The sequence below is a fragment of the Diachasma alloeum genome, unplaced genomic scaffold, assembly GCF_001412515.2.
Source record: "Diachasma alloeum isolate Michigan unplaced genomic scaffold, Dall2.0 Dall_scaffold_00430, whole genome shotgun sequence".
Taxonomy (NCBI): domain Eukaryota; kingdom Metazoa; phylum Arthropoda; class Insecta; order Hymenoptera; family Braconidae; genus Diachasma; species Diachasma alloeum.
The window spans coordinates 784,981-807,445 of NW_021680569.1; the positions used below are offsets into that span (position 1 = coordinate 784,981).

Here is a 22,465-nt window from a genome sequence, read left to right on the forward strand (position 1 = left end):
TCTACAATGTCCGCCCCGTCACTATTATTTCGAAAAGCCTCTCGACATTCTCTAGTGTAAATCGAGACGCAGTGGGTGGGTGCGTGATGTCGCCCCTTTTCTCATTTTTTTTCCAGAAACAAATAAAAAAAATATATATATATACGCCGTGTCTTTGTGCGTGAAGGACAGACACAGGAATGTCTACCGGCGAATGGGGTTACACATGCATTCAATGTACCCTTCTACGGAATGTTTTCACATTGAATAGTAGTTTCACCGGTCAATACTATCGCCGCAGATTACACTAGTGGGGGTAGAACGGAAGTGACTGCTGCTTTGCCTGATCAAGACTTCCATTCGTCTAGGAAGGACGAAATCCTTTCGAGACGTTTAATGTCATTGTTATTCCACACAAAATCTTCCAACCATCCAATGTGAAATTGAAACATTTTATTCCCCTCTACTTCCTCTCGTCCCTTATTATGTAAAAAAAATGTTATTCAAGATGCTTCCTTAAGCTCAAAATTGGATTTATTTTGTTTTTAACTTATGAAGCATTTAATAAAAATTGATGGAATTTTCTCTGACATTTCGATGGCAGGAAAATGCCATTCGACATTAACGGTGAGTTAAATTGAAATTAATCGGTTTATGGGATATTTTTACGAGTAAGAGCGAAGTTTAGTACTTCAGGCGCTCTCCGAATGATTGATGTACAATTTATTTAATAAAAAATGTAGGAAAAATTGGAACGATATTTTTCTCTTACATTCCCCGTTTCCTTGGCCGAATATTAATGACGGATAAATTTATGATTGTCACGGTTCCCATAATCCCCCACCTCGATGACATGCAACAACTCCATTATTACAACATAATGATCCCTATCATTAGCCAGAAATAGAAACACAAACAACAGGGGAGAGAATCTACGCCGAAAGTGCTTGATATATTTTAATGAAAATGAAATGATTTCGAACGGATCAAATCACCGTTACACCAGCCAAACGCCGTTATGCAAGTGTATCCAAGCGTTATTGTTAGTCAAGAACTGAAACCTAATATGAATTCGAATCACACCTTGTCTCAATAAGGTAACAGCAAATTCTCAGACATGTTGAAAAATGCGTCTACGCTGATACCGCATTGGCGCTTGATTATTTGGACGAAGGGAATTAAAAAGGTTGAACGCAAGTGGAAAGGGTCATTCGCCAGGCAGCCAGCCAGCCAGCCAGCCATCCAGTCTCCATGTCCAGCAGAAAACCTATTGACGATTTTCTACTGACACAAACCCAATGTAATAATTTTGTAGCAATGAAATAGGATCAAAGGGGCGAGGAGGGAGACTCAAGGGGTGAGTTTGGCACGCGTCAACCAATGACATTGCTCGATTTGTTGGACAATCGTTGGAGAGGGAGAGGAGAGGGTAAACGTCACTGCGTCGGGTAGCGGGTAGAAAATTGTGGAGAGGGAATTCTCTGCGTTTTCCCCCAGGCGCAAGTGAGAGCGCGCAAGCGGCGAGGGCTTCCCATGGAGCCTGTCAGAGAGCCGGCAGCCCTCAATGTGAGCTGCTGCCAAGGCTTCCTTTCTTTCGACAGTCGAGCTGTGCTATACACCCCGAAAAATTCATAAAATCTCGTATTACGTAGGAGTATTCGAATTGTTCTCATGTCCAATCGTTTTCCGTCGAATTTACTTTGATTTAACAATTAACAAGTTTAAAAGCCCTCATTTAGTTTCATTGCAAGGGTTTAACGTCTCTCGAATTCCTGGTGCATCAATCCCTCCAGCGGTGAAGATTCTACAGGACTATCGGCGTTGTGACGGTTTTTTTTTTATAATTAGGGTTAAACAGTTTTTATATTGAGAGTTAATCTTTCCTCACTGCTTCGCTTATTTAGAACATATTGGAATTTTTTTGTGCAAGAGTTGGGTAAAATTCACGTAGAAGATATACCAATTTTTTTGGTAAGTAATCTATAAATTTATCGCTTCGTTAATTAATTTAGTTGAACCAATTAAGGAGGGGTAGTTTCATAGTTTTTCTTGAATTATTCGGTGGGCTTCTGCAGTTGGAAAAATGTCTTTTAATTTATGATGTAAGCCTACGTTCGAGAAGCCCTACTGGAGTCATTGAAATTTGTGAACTTGCTCAGAGTCTATAAAGACCATCTGATGTAATACTAGTTTGTTAAATCGGGAATAATTTATTCTCATCGCGTGTAAAATTTATTAGCTGGAATTGAAATGGTGAAGACAGAATTTAAAAAACAGGAGGTTAGGTGCTGGGAGGGGTTGTTACTAAGGGCAATGCGGCAACTATACAGCAGGGTAGGGAAAGGGGGGGAAGGGGGAGCTTGACTCACAAAGTTGAAATTTTATATATATATATAGTTTTCTTCCGCAGGATATACCGCATGTGTCACATGAATTTAAGACTTGCAATATTTGAAAGAGGTTGAATAGAATTTCCGCACGAGCATTTCGAAATCTTTTCACGATCCATGAATACGTCTTTTCAATTCCGTGATCCCGTTTATTGAAATTTTATGAATCCTCCGGGCGAATTTCCTTTCATTCCTGTGGGGGAAAAAATGATGGAATTCGAGAAAAAGACTTTCTCTTTTTTTTCTCTTCTTTTTCCGAAGGAATAAGAAGTGAATTTATGTTGGAAAAATTGACCGGCACCATTAGGTGTATATAGATGACTAAGCCGGGTGGATCGATATTTCGGGGGCTCGTTGTGTGTCGTTCACCACATTTATTTCATCAGAAACATTGAAAATTTATTTATTTATCGTCGTTTGATCGCACCGAGGGGTGGCAATATTTCGCATCTTTAAAAAATTAATTTCACATTCAGTGATTATCTTGGACATAAGGCGCATTTAACATGAATCATAAATGCGCAAACGCTATTCGGCAGTACATATCACTTTTACGCAGGAGAGCACTCTAGATCCTGCGCAGTAGATTTCGCCGGGTCAGACAATTTTCTTTTGATTTAGTTTTTTTTTGTCCACGTTAAAGATTTTTCTTATATCGGAGAGATTGAGCCACTCCGGGGTAATTTCTATTGGCCAGGTGAATATTGATTGAATTTAAAATTATTGTGCGTTTTATAACTTGAATAGCTGAAATTTGGGAGAATAATTGCGTCAAAATAATTAATTTTTATTTGAAAAATTTATTTCCCCAAGGTATGAGTACAATGGACCCTCCAAAGAGTGAAGGTGAGCCGGAAAAACCTGCTATACCAGCAGCAATGGTTGGTACACCAACGACAGGATCTCAACATCCACCACCGTCACCCCTAAGCGGGTGTTACTTACTTGTCGTTCTTCCTGAGCCTCATAATGCACAGCACAAAGATCTCATTCTCAATCGAATTGCCAAAGGTAAAAAAATTTAAAAAAAAAAGAAAAATTTTGGTAAATTTGTCTTTGTCAATTTAAAAATAGAAAACAAAATAGAAGAAACACACTCAGCGGACAATAATTCAGGACAAACCCCCATGTACTTATTCCTTCGTGAAAATACTAAGATAGGCTAAATTTATCACTGGTATTCGGCCGTTCCCCTCATCTTTTCCCTCCTATGCTGTAGCCTTTCTTTTACTTTTTTGTCCTTTCTCTCTGCACTTCATCCAAATCGAGATCAGACGCGCTGCTATTCTGTTCTTGAACCTGGCCTTGACGGCGACAAAATATCGCACAGCGCAGAGGAACATCTTGAGCACTCGAAAATTTACCCATTTTTGAATTTCATTCGTCCGTGCGAGGGACTAACTACTTACGTTTCCAAATTCTATTAAACGTGCGAGAGGAATTTAGCGGTAACAAAGGAGCCGACAGAGTGGACTTTTTTTGAAAAATAAGGGAATGAAGAAATGAAAAAAAAAGGGAAAAAGAGATTGCGCTGCTTTACTTAGGGCGGTCCCGGTGACGTCACCGACGCCGCACCCCCCGTCACGTGGTTCTTACTGGGCCGAATCGATCGGCAGACATTTCACTTTCAGCCGAATTTCAGATAAACCATTAACTTTTCTGTTATAGTTTATGAATAAAAAAACATTCAATGATGCTCAATTATCGTTGGTTTTTTTCAAGGGTTTTTGTCGTGGGACAAAGACAACTGTCATGTCGACTTGGAGAAGGAACTTCAAGCTTTGGTTGCTCAAGCACCCGAGGGTGAAGAAGCTAGAAATGGTAAATTCGAAAGATTAGCACAATGGTCCATGAGCACGGTTATGAAAAATGTTGGGTATTGCAGGTGAACGATTGATTCAATACGCAACTGAGAATCTCGTGACGGAAATTTTAATTCACCCGCAGTCAAATACATTACTTCAATGCATTCGAAATTTACTCGCTAGTTTCACGAAGCATCGGCACATCATTCACGCCGGCTATACGTTCAGTGAGAATGGTTCCTGGATACTGCAGGTCTGACATTCTGATTCTAATGACACAAATTATTGACATTAATTTTTTTCTGTAAAGACAATTGAAAAGAATTGTTGTTGTATTCAATTTTGAAGGATGGAACCTTCAGTCTTGCTGACTTTTTGGACGCATTTAACGAGCACGATGTGCAGAGAGTGCTTCGAGCTTATGAAAATAGCGTAACTGTCGACATTAATTGCGCAGCCATTGGCGAATGGTTAATGCAGCGTTTATCCAAGGAACCCTGTATTAGGTAAATAAATAATAAATGGCACGATAGAGTAATAATTTGGTAAGTGTCCGCAGATGTCGAACGATAATGTTAAAAAAAACTTAATGATGTAGGTCCTGTAGAGTTCGACTAAACCCCGACGATGTGTTAACAGCGGGCGTTCCCGCAATAACAAGTTTTACGAATTACATCAGCCAGTATCTAGTGCCACTAGCGCTGGACCAACTGATGCAACCATCCGATGTGGTTGGCAATATTCGATTCAGTCATCCAACGTTGTACGTCTTCCCTGGTGGTCAGGGTGATGCAGCCCTCTTCGGAATTAACGGTTTCAATATGTTGGTTGACGGTGGTTTCGCCAGGAAATCATGCTTCTGGGATTTCACTAGACATTTAGATCGCCTCGATGCTGTCTTATTAACGCGCATGAATAATAGCAACGTTGGGGGTATGTCTAGTGTTCTCCGCAAGAAACGAGAGATGCAAGTCTATCCTCAAATTGGTCACTTTTTCTGCAATCTCGTCGAGCGGAAACATTCTAATTCGCCGGATGGAGATAAAGATCTTGATCCATTGATTTTGAGTCTAACCGAATTGGGACAAGAGATGATGCTTAATCTCAAGCACATAAATCTCCGGCCGCATCCGTGCTACAGAGACCCTGAGCCAATAAATCTTTATCATAAAGTTGGCCATGGCACTCTAGACATGTATGTCTTGAGTCCTACTAAGGACAGCCGGGAAGTACGTGAATTCCTGTCGAAGTGGAATGCAGGCGACTGGAAATTATTCGCTGGTTCACACAAGAAAGACTCAAATAACTTGACATTTCCTATTCAAAATCTAGTATCAATATGTGCATTATTAGTATGGCAGCCTGCCAATCCCGAGGACACGATAACAAGAATACTATTTCCAGGTAGTACGCCGCAGCACAAAATATTTGAAGGCATTGAACGTCTGAGGCATCTCGAATTTCTCAAGCATCCAAGGTGCACGGCAAAAAGCATATCACCCTCGGCTTCGTTAGTTGCACTCAAGGATAAACCAATGAAGATCCAGAAGATGAGTCTGATGGATAGAGAAACTAAACGTGCTATGGAAGCACGTAAGGTTAAGCGTGAAGAGGAAACCAAACAGAAAATTGAATTGACCCAACCAGAAAAGGCTGAGGAAAAACCGAAACCCATTCCGAAAAAGCGAGAAATTGTTGAGAACAAGAAAATTGAGGGTGATATCAAAGAGGATGGTGTGAAAGACGCCAAGAAAATCGATAAGGAATTGAAGGATGTTAAAGAGACGAAGAAAATTGTTAAAGATGATGTTAAAAAGACTGAAATGATAAAAACTAAACCGGAAACTGAGAAGACTGCGGCAATCAAAGAAACGAAACCCAAACCCGAGCGCAAGGAGAAAAAAATTACTAAGGAACCAGCCCAAAAAATTTCACTTCCGAAAACAAAGCCTGAAGCAACAACTGAGAAGAAGACGAAAGCACCCACACCGAAGAAAATGGTCAATGGAGTATCACCTAAACCCGAGGACAAGGTGAAGACAGCAGCAATAACAAAATCAGCACCGAAGGCAGCAACTAAAATTTTGCCAGCTGCTGCACCAAAGAGTGCTAAAGATGCTAATAATCGAAAAGTAGTTGAGCAGAAAAATATCGAGAGAATGAGTATGTCAAAGGCTCCGGCTAAACCAAAAGCCCAACCTGCTCCGCCCTCGGAGAAGAAAGCTGTACCACGTAGGCCAAAACCCAGTGGAAGTCCCAGCAAAGCAAAATTCATTGCGGGTAGTCCAATAAAATCTGCAAAAAGCACTCCAACAGCCTCCGTAAAATCTGATAAAGATGGAGTGATGAGGAAAATAAAGACGGAAAAAGGCACTGCGGATTCATCAACTGTATCAACACCATCAGCAATTGAAATTGATTCAATGAATAAATTCACTGACAAATGTTTGACAGAGAAATCAGAGGACATGTCACTAGATTCAATTGAGTCCAAGGTTCTGGCAGATCTTAAAGAGGAACGCCAAGTGGTTGAGGAGATTGAGGCAGTATTACAGAAAGCTGAGAGAATTGAAGTAGCAAGAAAGGAGAGTAGGATCGAAGGCGAGGATGAGGTTACAGGGGATGCTACTGATAAAAAGGATATCACCGAAGACATGACTGAGGACGATGTCACCGCTGACATTGATGAAGTACCACGAAAATCACCAATTAGGAAAGCGAGTCAGGAGCAATTGACTGAGGAGGAGGATGAGTACCTCATTATTGAAAAGGAGGAGGGTGACACCGAAGATTCCGTGCACAGTGGTGAAACTGAGCACAAGCATTTATTGGATGCTGCTCAATCCGAGAAAGAGAAAATTCTCAAAGATAGTGAGGAGTACGACGAAAAAGAGGTGGTTGATGAGGAGGAATTGGAGCCTGACGAATTGGAAGAAGAAGAGGAGGACGAGGTAGATGAAGAGGAGGACGAAGGTGAGGAGAAAGAAATGGCTGTGGAAAAGGGTATTATAGAGGAGCGTGAGAAGAGTGATGATGCATCTGAAAAGAAATCTCATCCGGAAGTAGAAAAGACTCCGGATAAAGACACCACACCACTGGCGGAGTACAAAGAGCAGCTCGAAGAGGAGATGAAAGGTATAATAACATCAGCAACGGAAATTCTCCAGAAAACAGAGGAGAAAGAGGATTCAGGCAAGAAAGATAGTGAGGATATAACAAAAGAACCATCCAGTTTGAGTCCGGAGAAATTGGATTCTTCGGAGAAGAAAACAACGGATACCGATGTAAAACCAGAAGTTGAAAAAACAAAAGAGAAAATGGAGGAATCTCAAGAGCGTATATCAACAATCGAGTCAGGTGCTACTACTACTGCACCGACGTTGCCTGAAGACGAGAGAATTTCCGTGGATGCTGCGAAGCCACCAACAACTGAAAAAACTATTGAAGATAAGAAAGCCGAGGTTCCACAAAAACCCAAAGAGATTATGCCATTGACGACCGAACCGAGTGAAGTGAAACCTGAGGTACGCATGTTTAATGTACGCCAGGGCCCTCAAGTACTTCAGAGAGACATCGTTAAAACCCCCGATGAAGTAGCGGATCTCCCGGTGCACGAGGAGGTTGATCCAAAGCTCTATAAAATGGAAGACTTTGAGAAATCAAAAGATGAGAAAGCTCAAGTGCCAGTGAGTGCTCCTCAAGAACTGAAAGAATCACCAAGTAAAGAGCAAAAAGGTGTGCTTGGCTTCTTTGGTAAAGTTGCGGATAAATTTGAAAGAGGAATGGACAAGTTGACCGGAAAAGGAAGGAGAGAATCGGAAAAAGATATTGACGAGAAATCTTCATCCAAATCAGGTTCTCCCAAAGAAGAGGTTCACCATGATGTAGCACCTGCTGCTATTTCTGAAATCCATCTCCCCAAAACTGATGAGAAAGAGCAAGAACAGGAGCCTGAAAAACCCGCGGAAGCTACAATTCCGACAACTGCTCCACCAAAATCTTCTCAATCAGAGGAAAGGAATACGGAAATTCCACTCGATGGCCTACAAAAATCAACTGAAGCTCTTGACGACTTGGAGGATGCAGATGGCGTTGAAGCTCTTCTCGAGGAAGCCTCCAAGAAATTTAAAACTGTGAAAGACAGTCTCCGCGATTCCCTCGAGTCTTTAGAAGAAAAAATCGTTGAAGAGGAATTCAAACGAGCTGCACAACTCGCTGCAACTACCAAGGATGAGGTTAAAGATACTCTTGATGAAGTTGTTGAAAAATTAGAAGAGATTCAACCGCAGATGCATGGCATTGAAGTAAATGAGAAAGAACCTGAAAAAGTCCACTTTGTTGTTCCTGCAGATGATGAAGAAGAAGAGGCTACTGACCTAGTTAGAGATATGAAAGAGGCTGTTCGCGAAGTAGGTGAGGTATTAGCTGGAACTGCAGGTATTGTTCTTGATGAGAAACCCAAAGATGTCACCGAAATTGTCAAAAAAGTCGCAGAAGTTTTGAAGGAAGATGACTTTTTGTTCGAAAAGGCCCTTTTCGAAACGTCGGCTAAAATCCCTACTCAGAAAGACGAAATTGAAGAAGTAATAGAGAAGAAAGCTTCTCCGTTACTGGAATGCAAAGAGGAACCTTGCATCAAGAAAACTGTTGCAGAAGAACCTGCCATTCCAGATGGCAAAGAACAAATTTCAGACAAAACTGATGCAAAAGCTATTTGCGAAGATTTAATGAAAGATATTGCCCCAGCCCACCCTCCGGAACATAGTACCACTGAACACGAGGGAATCGATGTTATGGAAGCAGGTGTTGAAGAAGTTTGTCAAAAAATTGCAGTGCCTGAACGCGAACAAAAACACGATTCTCCAGAGCAAGATTTCAAAGAAGAGAGACGTGATTCAGTGGAAATTGAACCAACCCAAATTTCACTTGAACATAAGATAGCTCCTACTACTGCCGAGTACGTCATGGTAACACCGGATTCAGTTCCACCATCTCCAAAATTCCCAAATGAAAAACTTCAGAGCCACATTGAAAAGGAGATGATTGTTTCAAATTTGCCAAGACCAGGGCTTCCAACGGAAGTTCAAAGCATTATCGAATCTGCCAAAAATATTGATGAGATAATTGAGCAGCTAGTTTTCATCAGGAATGAGAAAATTACCATTGAAATAATTGAATACATAATTTTAATTAAGCGAGTTCCTAGGGAACAAATTATTCACGTTATTCAGGAAATAATCATGAAGAAAAAAGTGCCACAGGAGAGTGTCGTTGTTGATGCCAATATTCTACTGTTAGATGAACAAACCAAGAAAGATATTGTTGAATTGGATGAGAAGGAGAAAAGCGCCGATGCGAAGGGCGAATCTCCAAAAGACGAGGATGACTCAATAGTTACGGATAAAAACCGATCTGACGTGGAATCAGAAATATTGAACGAATATTTAGCTAAGAATAAGAAGATAACGCAAACCATTATTGACGAAATTCATGTTAGACAACGAGTTCCTATATATGTTATCATTGAGATTATAGAATACATAATAATTCAAAAGAAATTGCAGAAGCAATCGCTTGTGGACATCAATGACGCAACTTGGGAGAAATTGAAGTCAGACGCCGCAAGCGAGGGAGAAGAAGAAGAAGGGAAGAGTGTAGATGAAGATCAGCAACTCGAAGATTTCATCATTGTTCCATCGGCAGAAGAAGTGGAAAATATCCATCGCGCCGAATCTGACATTCTGGACAGTTATGTTGCTAAGGGGAAGAAATTTACGCGGGAAATTATTGAAGAAATACACGTAACGCGAAAAATCCCTATTTACGTAGTGATTGAAATAATTGAAAAAATTATCATTACGAAAAAATTATCGAAAAATTCAGTCGTTGACATTCCCGAAGCGATTTGGAATGGTATGAAATCCGAGGCATTGAAAGAGGAAAAGCTTACTTCGGAGAAGGTTCATGATGGTTTCGAAGCTGTCGAACAAGAGTATAAATTTTTGGAGAAGGAGAAGAAAATTGAGACAGATCAAATGGAACGGGAAGAGGCTTTGGAGGATGATACCAGTGACGTCATAGAAGCCGATGAAAAACTCATCGACAAATCATTGAGGGACAAACCCCAAGCATCTGTTACTGAAAAAACTATTACAGAACCAGAGGAGAAAAAATTCGCCGAGGATCGAAAATTATCAGTGGCAGAGGTTCAAAAGGGAGATGCTAGTGAACCACATCTTACAAAAGAAACTACTGCCCTTCAGTCAGAAGCAGATGAGGAATCATCAACAGTCCGACGAATGATCGTTACAACAACTAGTGAGGATGGTGGTGACGAAATTGTCATCTGTCCAACTGGCAGCATAACTTTCGCTAAAGCAACCACTCCTGAAGATTCTCTGAAGGGCTCTCCAATAAAAACTGAACCAGATAAAGATTCGTTGCATTCACATGAAAGTACTCCGGAGAAAGACAGCGTTTCGACGAAGGACAGCCTAGACAAATCTCCTACGAGCATTCGAGATTCACAAACCTTGGATGACAGCATCGAAAAATCTAAAGCTGAAGAGAAGAAGATTTCCAAAGCGCCTTTACCCGAGAAGGCCATTAAAGACCTGCATCTTGATCAACTCGATAAGGAACCATCAGATTTTGATAAAATTGAAGATGTCTCACCAGCAGAGAGTGTTTTTGCCGAGTCTCCATTGAAGGAATCTTCGAAAAGCGATGTAGTTGATGCCAAACCCATTTCAGACGAAAAAACACTCCAACAAGTACCGAAACAGGAAGAAAAAGTCTCACCGTCTGCAGAACAAGAACCTACACCGATCAAAGACACGATGGAAAAAGAAAAAATGGAAGTGGTTCTCGATAAATCAAGATCTTCCAGTATTGGATCCCTAACTCAGGATGAGATGACGCCTGCGCCGATAGATACCTCAATAAAAGATGCTCCTCCAAGTCAAGAACTAATTGTCAAAACTGATGGAAAAGATATTGCTCACGAGACGAGTGTAACACCAATTACAGCACCAAGTTCAGATGTTGCAGATTCGACCCTTAGAAAAAAAAGTGTAGTGGATACAGAAAAAGAAGAAATTGTGCCACTAGTAAAAACAGATGCTGGTGAGGAAACAGAGACAACTGCAACGGTCGTCCCAAGCGATAAAGCTCTCGAACTAAAAATTGAAGATAAAACAATAGAAAGAAAATCCCCCAGCCCAGGTCCAGAAGCAGGAAAATCTACTGCATCTCCTGATATGGCAACAACCAAAAAAGAAGAGGAAGGAGTGAAGGAATCAGGTTCTAGTCGCGCATCTTCACCTATTTCTAAAGAAAGCCCTGTCCCTAAAGAAGAGGGAAAACTGGATGGCCCGTCAGACAAACTGGATGAAAAAGAGTCTATCAAATCACCACCTTCTCCGGTGGTTTCATCACGGCCGATTGAAAAATTAGGAGAAAACAAATTCATTGAAGCGATTGAGAAAGCGCCAAGCATGGGTGTTGCAGAATTGAAAACAGAAAAAGTCACTTCACCACTTCGAAAAGCAAGTATTACATCGGAAAAGGACGATGAAGATAAGAAATCATCTACACTTGACACATTGGATGACCAAAAATTAGTGGAGAAAGATAAGATCGACGGAATTGCCGATAGTAAATCGCCAACATCGCCAAAGGACATTTCTCCAATGAAAGAGGGTGGTTCGACTGCAGGAAAAGATTCTTTGGATGCTACTGTGGAAACTACAACTCAAGTTTCAGTCATTCTCGATAAATCATCAGCACCATCTGAAGAGCATGTATCTCCCGATTCAAAAGAACCTGACACTGTCAAGGATGATATCAAACATGAGGAGATTGGAACAGATGCCCAGGAAAAATCACCAACTCCAAGTCCTACAAAGATCATGTCCTCAAAATCATCTAGGGAGACTTCACCGATCCGTAAACAAAGTTTACTCATTGGATCTGCAGACACCAAAACTGATATTGCAACTGATGATAGAAAATCACCCGTTTCAAGCGTTGGAGATGCCAGATCAACAAAATCATCTAGGGAAGTCTCTCCAGTTAGGAAAGAAAGTCTTGTTGTTGAGGGTGACGTTAAAACTGAGGTAGATGACAAAAAATCTCCAGCCCCGAGTATAGCTGATGGAAGGTCACCATTATCTTCGCGCGATGTTTCACCATTGAGAAAAGAGAGTTCAGCTGTTGAAAAACTTGATGAAAAAGTAGAAAAAACCGGCACACTATCACCTACTGTGACCTCACCATCTCCAGTCAGAAAAGAAAGTATTAGCCATGATAAAGAAGAAAAGACGCTTGAAGCAGCTACGAAGCCAGATGAGAAGGTTGCGCCAAGTCCAGTTGGTTCCATTTCTCCAATTCAGAAAGCAAGCTTAACTGTTGATGAAAAGGTATTGCCAAGTGCGGTTCCAACAGAACATGAAGAAAAAATAATTGATTCTGAACATTCTCCAAAATCGGCCGGAGGAGTTTCACCAATTAGGAAGAAGAGTATTGGAAAATTAGAAGATGCAAGGGTTGAAACAGGAATTGACAGAGCATCTCCAAGTCCTGCCGAGAGTGTCAAAAGCCCAGTGTCTCCACGAGATACATCTCCGATGAGCAAAGAAAGTATTGCCGTTGAAGAAAAGGAGTCAGCGAGTCCGCGCCTATCTATGGACATCACATCTGAGGAGAAAATTGGTGATGGGAAATCACCTAGTCCTCTTGCTGCAAGTATCAAATCTTCAACATCTCCAGGTGATACTTCACCAATTAGAAAGCAGAGTTTAGTATCTGATAAGAAATTGCCAACGAGTGATTTGGAGGAGGAATCAGTTGATTTAAAATCTGGAGAGGTTGGAATCGAAAAGAAATCGCAGAGTCCTGTCACTGAAAGTCGCAAGTCCTCAGTTACTCCTCACGATTCTTCAATCGAAAAAGAAAGTCTAGTTTTGGAGGACAAAATATCAACTCCCAGAGCGTCAGTTGACTTGAAATCTGAAGACGTTGCACTTGACAAGAAATCCCCCAGCCCTGTAATTGAATCTTCAATATCTCCACGGGAAACTTCGCCAGCTCGGAAAGAAAGTATAGCGATGAGTGAAAAAGGAACTGCAAGCCCTAGGCCATCAATTGATATCACATCCGAAGGAAACCTTCTCGATAAGAAATCACCAAGTCCTAAATTAGCATCCCCTCGTGATACCTCTCCTGCTAAGGATACTCATTCTTTGATTGAGGAAACAATTTTATCAACTCCAACCACGATAATTGATTCCAAAACTGATGAGCATCGTGAGAAGGCATCCAGCCCCGAAGACAAAGTTTCGATCAGCAGTACTCCGAGGGCCTCTATGGACATCAAACATGAAGAGGCAACTACCGATAAGAAAACGCCTAGCCCGGATGAAAAAATCTCAATCAGTGATACTCCAAAGGCATTCATTGACATCAAACATCAAGAGGGGACGGCTGACAAGGAAACACCTGTTCCCGGCGAAAAAGAAGAGATTGTTGGCGATAAGAAAACACTTAGTCCGGATGTAAAAGTTTCAGTTAGTGACACTCCAAAGTCATCTATCGATATTAAAATGGAAGAAGGGACTGCCGATAAAAAAACATCTGGTCCCGGTGAAAAAGAAGAGAGTGCTGACGATACGGAAACACCTAGTCCTGATGCAAAAGTGTCTGTTAGTGACACTCCTAAGGCATCTATCGATATTAAAAGGGAGGAAGGGACTGCCGACAAAAAAACATCTAGTCCCGGTGAAAAAGAAAAGAGCGCTGACGATAAGGAAACATCTAGTCCGGATGTCAAAGTTTCAGTTAGCGATACTGCCAGGGCTTCTATTGATATTAAAATGGAAGAAGAGACTGCCGACAAAAAAACATCTAGTCCTGATGAAAAAGAAGAGAGTGTTGACGATAAGGAAACATCTAGTCCGGATGTCAAAGTTTCGATTAGCGATACTCCCAGGGCTTCTATCGATAATAAAATGGAAGAAGGGACTGCCGCCAAAAAAATACCTACTCCCGGTGAAAAAGAAGAGAGTGCTGGTGATAAGGAAATACCTAGTTCGGATGTCAAAGTTTCCGTTAGTGAAACGCCCAAGGCATCTATCGATATTAAAATGGAGGAAGGGACTGCCGACAAAAAAACATCTAGTCCCGGTGAAAAAGAAAAAAGTGCTGACGAGAAGGAAACACCTAGTCCGGATGTAAAAGTGTCCGTTAGTGACACTCCCAGGGCATCTATCGATATTAAAATGGAAGAAGGGACTGCCGACACAATAACACGTAGTCCCGATGAAAAAGAAGAGAGTGCTGGTGATAAGAAAATACCTAGTCCGGATGTCAAAGTCTCAGTTACTGACACTCCCAAGGCATTTATCGATATTAAAATGGAAGAAGGGACTGCCGACACAATAACACGTAGTCCCGATGAAAAAGAAGAGAGTGCTGGTGATAAGAAAATACCTAGTCCGGATGTCAAAGTCTCAGTTACTGACACTCCCAAGGCATTTATCGATATTAAAATGGAAGAAGGGACTGCCGACACAAAAACACCTAGTCCAGATGAGAAAGTCGAAGTTAGTGATGCCCCAAGAGTATCTATTGATCTCAAACAGGAAAAAGAGGCTGCCGACAAGAAGTCACCTAGTCCAGATGAAAAAGTTCCAATTAGTGGTACCTCAAGGGCACCGATCGATATGAAATTAGGGGAAGAGACTATCGACAAGAAGTCGCTTAGTCCAGATGAAAAAGTTCCGATTAGTGATACTCCAAGGACATCTATTGACATCAAACACGAAGAGGAAACTGGTGACAAGAAAACTCCTAGCCCAGATGAAAAAGCTTCAATTAGTGATACTCCAAGGGCATCTATTGACATCAAACAGGAACAGGGAACTCTCGAAAAGAAAACTCCTAGTCCGGATGAAAAAGTCTCAGTTAGTGGCACTCCAAGGGCATCTATCGACATCAAACACGAAGAGGAAACTGCCGATAAGAAAACTCCTAGTCCGGATGAAAAAGTCTCAATTAGTGATACTCCAGAGGCATCTATTGACATCAAACATGAGGAGGGAACCCCTCAGAAGACATCTAGCCCAGATGAAAAAATCTCCATTAGTGGTACACCTAGGGCATCTATCGATATCAAACTAGGAGAAGAGGCTATCGACAAGAAATCATCCAGTCCAGATGAAGAAGTCTTGGTTAGTGGTACTCCAAGGGCATCTATTGATACGAAACACGATGAAACTGCTGATAAAAAGGCATCTAGCCCAGATGACAAAATCTCGATTAGCGGTAGTCCGAAGAAATCTATTGACATCAAACACGAAGAGGAGATTGCCGACAAGAGAACGCCTATTGCGGATGAGAAAGTCTCGATTAACGGTACTCTAACGGCATCTATTGAGATCAAACACGAAGTGGAGACTACTGACAAGAAAAAGCCTAGTCCAGATGAAAAAGTCTCGCTGACTGACACTCCTCGGGCATCTATTGACGTCAAATCAATAGAGGAAACTAGTTTATCTGGAGGGTCTCCAATCGCTCTGTCACCAGTCAGGAAAAGGAGTATATCGGAGCAGTTTGACGGAAAAGATGGAAAACATATTGATGAGAAATCGTCAGTCAGTGCCGCCACTACTAAAGAAAGCATCATCCTGGAAGACAAGCAAGTAATTGAGACTTCAATTTCAGCGAAGCTCCCAGGAGATGCAACGGATGTTAAAATACACGACCAGAAATCACCAAGTCCTGGTGATGTTGCTCTAAAATCAGCAACGTCTTCACGAGGTGTCTCTCCAGTCAGAAAGGAAAGTTTAGCTGAGGTACCCCAACACCCAGAAGAAACAGGAAAAGATTTAAAATCCTCGGCATCATCTCGCGATGTTTCTCCAGTCAGAAAAGAAAGTCTCATCCCGAAAGCGGATGGGAAATCTACGGAATCCAGTGCAATCATTTCACCAGCCAGAAGAGAGAGCCCAACTCCAGATGCAACGGATACGTCTGCCGTTACATCAACTCTTTCTCTCAAGATAACAGAAAAACTAGAAGACGACAAAGTAAGTGAAAAATCCTCGGGTTCATCCCAAGCGACTTGTTCAGCCAGAAAAGCAAGTTTAGAAGGAAAATCTGTAGAATCATCAGGGCTGATCCTGCAAAAGCCAGAAGACATAAAAGTTGATACAAAATCACCATCACCTCCTAAATCTCCAGCGCCGTCAGACCCATCTAGTCAACGCAAAGACGATGGTTCACTTGCGAAAGATCCAATTGAAAAAGGCTTGGGTATGCGATCAAGATCCTCCAGCATGGCTTCTGAAAAATCAACTATTGAACCAACCAAAGATGAAAAAGTCATTGCAAAAGACACATTGCATCAAGTAGAATCATCCATTCATGCCAATAAATCCGAAGTTCCTTTGCCAACAGAGTCCTCTCTTCAAAAACCGACACCAGCAGCTGATAAACCACAGGATGCAGAATTTCCAGAAGCACCATCACGAGACAGATCTCGATCGCACAGTCTCTTCGATACGGGAGAAAAAACTCCCCTTGGTAGATCTAGAGCAGCAAGTCTTTTCGAGGATAAAGACGACATTGTAAAATCTGTTTCTCGAAAATCCTCAGGATTATCGGAATTCCATGAGGATCACTTCCAACGTGAAGAAGCCGAAGACGATTTCGAAGTATCTGAAGCTAAACGTATCGACATAGAACGATACATAATGAGCCAATATGTAACCAGGAAACGAAAGATAACAGGAGCAACACTCGAGGAGATAGTAGCACTCTACGATGTGCCAAATTACATTGTCATCGAAACAATTTACGAAATCTGTGATAAAATGAAAATCCCGAGAGAATCAATAATTGACGATGTGAGTGTGATTGACGAGACACAGATGGAGGTTTCGAAGGGTTTATCAGAACCTGATAAGCTGTCACAGATACCCCACACTACAAGAATCAACATTGAAGACTACGTAACACAAGAGTACATCATAAAGAAGAAACGAATTTCCCAGAAGACTCTTCACGAAATTTCAATGTCGAAGGGAGTAGACGAGAATACCCTCTTCATTATAATTGAGTCCATCATGATTGAAAGAAAAATCCCAAGAGAAAGTCTTCTTGACGAAGATGCTTTGGCCGCACATTCGAGTCGAAAAAGTCCAGCCATCAAAGAAGAACATGATGACGAGCATCATCCATTTGAGAAATATAAAGAATCCGTCGGAACAGGCGGTGGGATTACGCAATACAAGGAGGAAGGCATGTCTGGAAAGTCCTCGCCAGAACGTAGGTCCTCGGGCTATTCAACTCCTGAAGTCAGACACTATGATGACAAGTATGAAAGCCAATTTCATAAGGCCTTTGTTGGAGGTATGACGGAAATTAGAACTACTCACATAACGACTTTATCCGGTAAATCAACTCCTGATGTTGGTGCTAGAACCGAAACCCCAGATTCTCTGCCAGACACTGCATCCTCCGATAAAATGGACAAAGATCATTCTGAAGGTGAACCAGTTATTATTAAACGTACCGTCGTGACTGAAGTCCCAGAGTATGAAACTACCATCAAGAAAACAATTGTTAAACGAGAGATAATAGAAGAAGATGATGATGGAGCGTCTGACGGCCAACCTAGCATAATCAGTGGATTTGATGACAAAGGAGCGATGAAAGTCGATCTTAGCCGGAGTTTGATGTCCTCCTCTTCAGGAAGATCAACTCCTGATAAAATTCGAGATTTATCAGAAGGTAGATCCAGTACAGACACGCCAGACAGTCTGCGTTCTCACGAAGTCATAAAGACAACAATTACAAAAACCCGAACAATGTCGGATGAGGGTGAGATTATCACAACAACGAAAGAAGTAACAGAAACAACTAATGAACGGGGTGAAACCGTGGTAGTGGAGGAGAAAGTCGATGTTAAAACGACTCAAGCAGAGCCTGGAATGGAGATTTCTGGGCATCATTGGCCTGAACAACGACATCATGAGGATTCAGAGGAAGATTCACCTCTCTCAGCCACGTCTCAAGTTTATCATTACGAAAAGGGTGATCAAAAGCATGTAGAGTTCTCGACGGCTGACATGAGCAGTAGTTTCTACGGAAAATTACCAGATGTTCCTCAACCTCGTCACCCTACAGAACCTGTGGGAGATGACAAGGATTTCTCTTTCAAAAAGTTTTCACTGGAGAAGCAATCGGTTGAAGGAGGAGCCGAGCATATGACCACTTCACGACAATTCGCTGATGTAGCTGATTACGATGTTGATAAAGTACTGAGAGAACATGAGAAAGAACATGAGGGAGATGATAAACATGACAAGGGGGATCCCATCGGGGGGTGGGGTACCCCTCTGAAACTACCATCACCCGAACGACCTGATAAATTCAATCTTCGTTCAACCCCAATTGTCCGCTCATCAGTGGATATGTCGCCAGATTCTCTGAACTTTGATGTCATCAATGACTGGGGGGAACCCTTGAGACTACCATCACCAGCTCCAACTGCTGATGAGGCATCGAATAAAACGATGCCCCCTACTCCGAAGAAAGAGCGCAGACAGCCAAAGAAAATTGTAGCTGAGAATATGAAGAATAAGAAGCGATCTGATAGCCCAGCTAGCAAGGAGAAGAAGAAGGACTCGAAGAAGGTCCAGCCGGTTTATCTGGACTTGACTTATGTTCCACATCATGGCAACTCTTATTATGCCAGTTTGGAGTTTTTCAAACGTGTACGGGCTAGGTACTACGTATTCAGTGGAACTGAACCTAGTAGAGAAGTTTATGATGCACTGCTAGATGCCAAGAAGACTTGGGAGAATAAAAACCTCGGTAATTAATTTTATTAATGAGGTTATTGAAAGCATTTCTAATTTTAGGAAAATTAACGAATCTGATTTCTTGCAGAAGTGACAATGATTCCTACATACGATACCGACACTCTCGGCTACTGGGTAGCTGACAATGAGGAAGCCCTCGCAGCTAACCATATTGATCTGTCACCATCAGCATCGCGTTGCACCATTAATCTACAAGATCACGAAACAAGCTGTAGCGCTTATCGACTAGAGTTCTAGGACATGTCAGCATGCTCAGCTCTACTAGTCGAATTCTGAGCGAAATTACATCACCGTCAGACTCTTAATTTACTTACGAAAAGAAAAATAAAGAAAACGAAGGGAGAAACATTTCTCACTCGGCAGGAACTAATTCTTCAAAGTGGTCTAATTGTCATAAAAGAAAATTCTCTATTGTCTTGTTGTAACGACAATTTTTTTTTCTTGACATATTATTCAATTCCGAGCAGCACAAAATTATTGAATGAAACAGATAATCTACAGGCAAAGTAATAAATGAATAATTACGCGATCATTGAAGTTAAATTTAAGGGAGGATGAATTATGCAAGTGGGCCTTAAGTACTTCCAGTCGTGATTCTCGATAATCTAACATCTGCCAGTCATTAAACCGAAAACTTTTTGTTCAAATTGATATGAAAAAAAAAATCCCGACTGTGAGACAAGTAAATAATATTGTGATAAATTGCAGCAGGAGATTGTGACATTTAATAGGAAAACGAAATACCATGCTATATGCTTTATTATTTGCCATACGGTGGGATTTAATCTCTCTGTGCACTTATACTTATTGCTTTGAATTCGTGTTTATTTTTAGTTTATCCCAGATAATTTTAACAAGCAGTATCGACAGACTGTATTATGTTAAATTTGGATGGACGGAATAGATTTTGCAGTTGAATGAATTTAAGGACAACTGAGTAAAATCTGCAACATTCGAAGCCTTTATTTCATTCAATTACAACATCAATAATTCAAGTTTTTCTAGTCACAAAATTAATTTACAGCTAATATAATCTATATAGCTATGGTCAATATATGCCTTCCCATACGTAACTGGAGAAAAATATTGGGCAATGTATTGTGAAGGAAATTGTTTATCGGCTTCCTTAGAGAGTGAGTTTTGTGATCAAAAACGAAATTATCATAGTTTTAATCGGCTTAAAAGCTTATCGAGTTATTTTAACGTTTATTATGCACTGCTTGACATTTTATCTGATAAAATATTTATATTAAAGTTATTGATATTCATTTAAAGTATATACGTATTTTATGAGCAAAAGCTTGGCCTAATGGATAATCGGCTTTTTCTAAATTGAAAAAAAAAAAAAAAAAAAATTATATGAAAAATATAAAAGTGATAGTTGATGAAAGTCTAAAATTTTTTGTTATTCAATTCCATATAAACAAAATTAGTTATAGAGTATAATTAAGCACAAATGCTTAATATTTCATTGCAATACAGGATGTGATAATGAGCTTAATATAATAGGAAGGAAGGTAAGTAAAACGAAGAACCTTGATACCTGTTTGTCTTGACGTTGGCTTGACAAAAAGGATATGAATATATTGGCATAAGTTGCCTTAAAAGATTTATATGAAGGGACAATGAAATAATAAAAGGAAGAGAATCAAAATAAAGTGACATATACGAATTAATAAATGTATACATTCTTTTGACATTCGTTGATTATAAAACTGTCTCTATAAGGAAGCACTCTAATCGGTATGGAATATTAATTATTGAATCAAACTTTGCGAATTACTGAGTATAATAAATTCAAAAAAAAAAATTAATCACTGTTGTTTTGTTTTAACTTGAAACATTCAGACTTGGAAAATGATGATTCGCCCTCGACTATGCCATATTACTGAATTTCCATCCAAAAACGTTTAAGTGATTAACCAAAAATTAAATATTAGATATTGATATACAATATTTGCTCGATTTTGAGCCACTTGGAAAGGATTTTTCATTTCTCTCCCGCATTAACGTGATTATTATTACGACTTAATAAACAACCCGTCCGTCGAGTCTGCTTTTTTGAGGAACGATTACAATTCAACAAAAAAAAAACATGAAAAACCCACGTATCTAAGCGGCAATAAAACAGCATGAAAACCAAAAAAGTTAAATGGAAAAAATAAACAATTCAATTTTTGTACTTGTTCTTTGGGCGGTGATAATTACTGTAGTGATGGAACTATAGACAAAACATTTGAAAAAAAAAAACATTCATAAATGGGGGCATAGATTAGCGTTAAAATTGGTACGGCAATTGAGGGAATAAAATTAATGAAAAACATTTAAATACTTCTGATATCAATGAACAATTATTTAATAATAATAATAACTATTGAGCAGGTTTAGAGAGTTTGCAGAAGTACGATACATAGACATCAGGATAATTATCATCTTTTTCTGAACAATTACGAGACAGGAAAAATATAATTATCCTGATGATTCTACGATTTGTGAATGTGATGGCAAATGCTTTTTATATATTGCATATATTGAATGCAATTTAATACTGGAAATGGTGGGAAAAATATGAAACAATGAAAATACGACGATGTCAGATAACTACATTTATCCATTGTTTATAAAGAATAATTAAATAACGACCAGCTACCTAGGTAGGATGTTAAAATTATAAAATTAATAAAAACCGACGATGAGATGAAAATGAAATTATTAATCATAAATGAGATTTTGATGAGCTATTAATGTAGCGACACGAGCTTTCCCAGAAAATAATATGGAAAAGAGAACAAAAAAATATACTATAGTGTTAGCTAACTGTAATAATTATAGCAGGTGGCACAGAAGAGAATACAAGTGAAACATCTGATGTTTGGTGCCAATTCCCACAAAATGTTGAGAATTTATTTCCCCATTAAAGATTGTATGTTGAAAATTGATTGATAAATTCAAACAAAATAAAGTAACAATGTTGAACGTCATTTCTACGATTTCTGGAAAATTCATGGGAATTTATAAAGTAAAATTTCATTATCGTATAAGTCAATAAATGTATGCTTATTGTCATTAGAATCAATGTTTTCCACCGGTCATTCGACTCTCAGGGTTGACCAATGTGTTATATTTATTTGGGAAGCAACGCTATGAAATCGATGAGGGTTTATGGTGCTATGGTTATTATTATTATTATTATTATTATTTAATAAAACACTACCATTACTAATATATGTAATAGAAATTGGAAGAAAAGAAAAATGTTACGCTACATTATGAGGATAATATAGTAAAATATATTAAACTACGTGGATTTTGGGTCTTGATTTTCGAATATCTTTCCTCATTCTACATTTTGATGGAAATTGTTACTCGAATTTTATTTGCATGCAAATAATTTTCATGGATAGAA

The 22,465-nt window shown here is 40.0% G+C and overlaps 1 protein-coding gene across 1 annotated transcript; it reads left to right on the plus strand.

Annotated features, from left to right (window-relative positions):
- Window positions 1-1,544: 1,544 nt before the first annotated feature.
- On the plus strand, window positions 1,545-22,360 carry LOC107042212 (microtubule-associated protein futsch). The gene is made up of 7 exons (XM_015263140.1): window positions 1,545-1,950; window positions 3,183-3,380; window positions 4,092-4,190; window positions 4,255-4,427; window positions 4,523-4,680; window positions 4,773-19,051; window positions 19,127-22,360. The coding sequence occupies exons 2-7, from the start codon at window positions 3,185-3,187 to the stop codon at window positions 19,294-19,296; spliced, it is 15,075 nt and encodes a 5,024-aa protein (XP_015118626.1). The 5' UTR covers window positions 1,545-1,950; window positions 3,183-3,184; the 3' UTR covers window positions 19,297-22,360.
- Window positions 22,361-22,465: the final 105 nt, after the last annotated feature.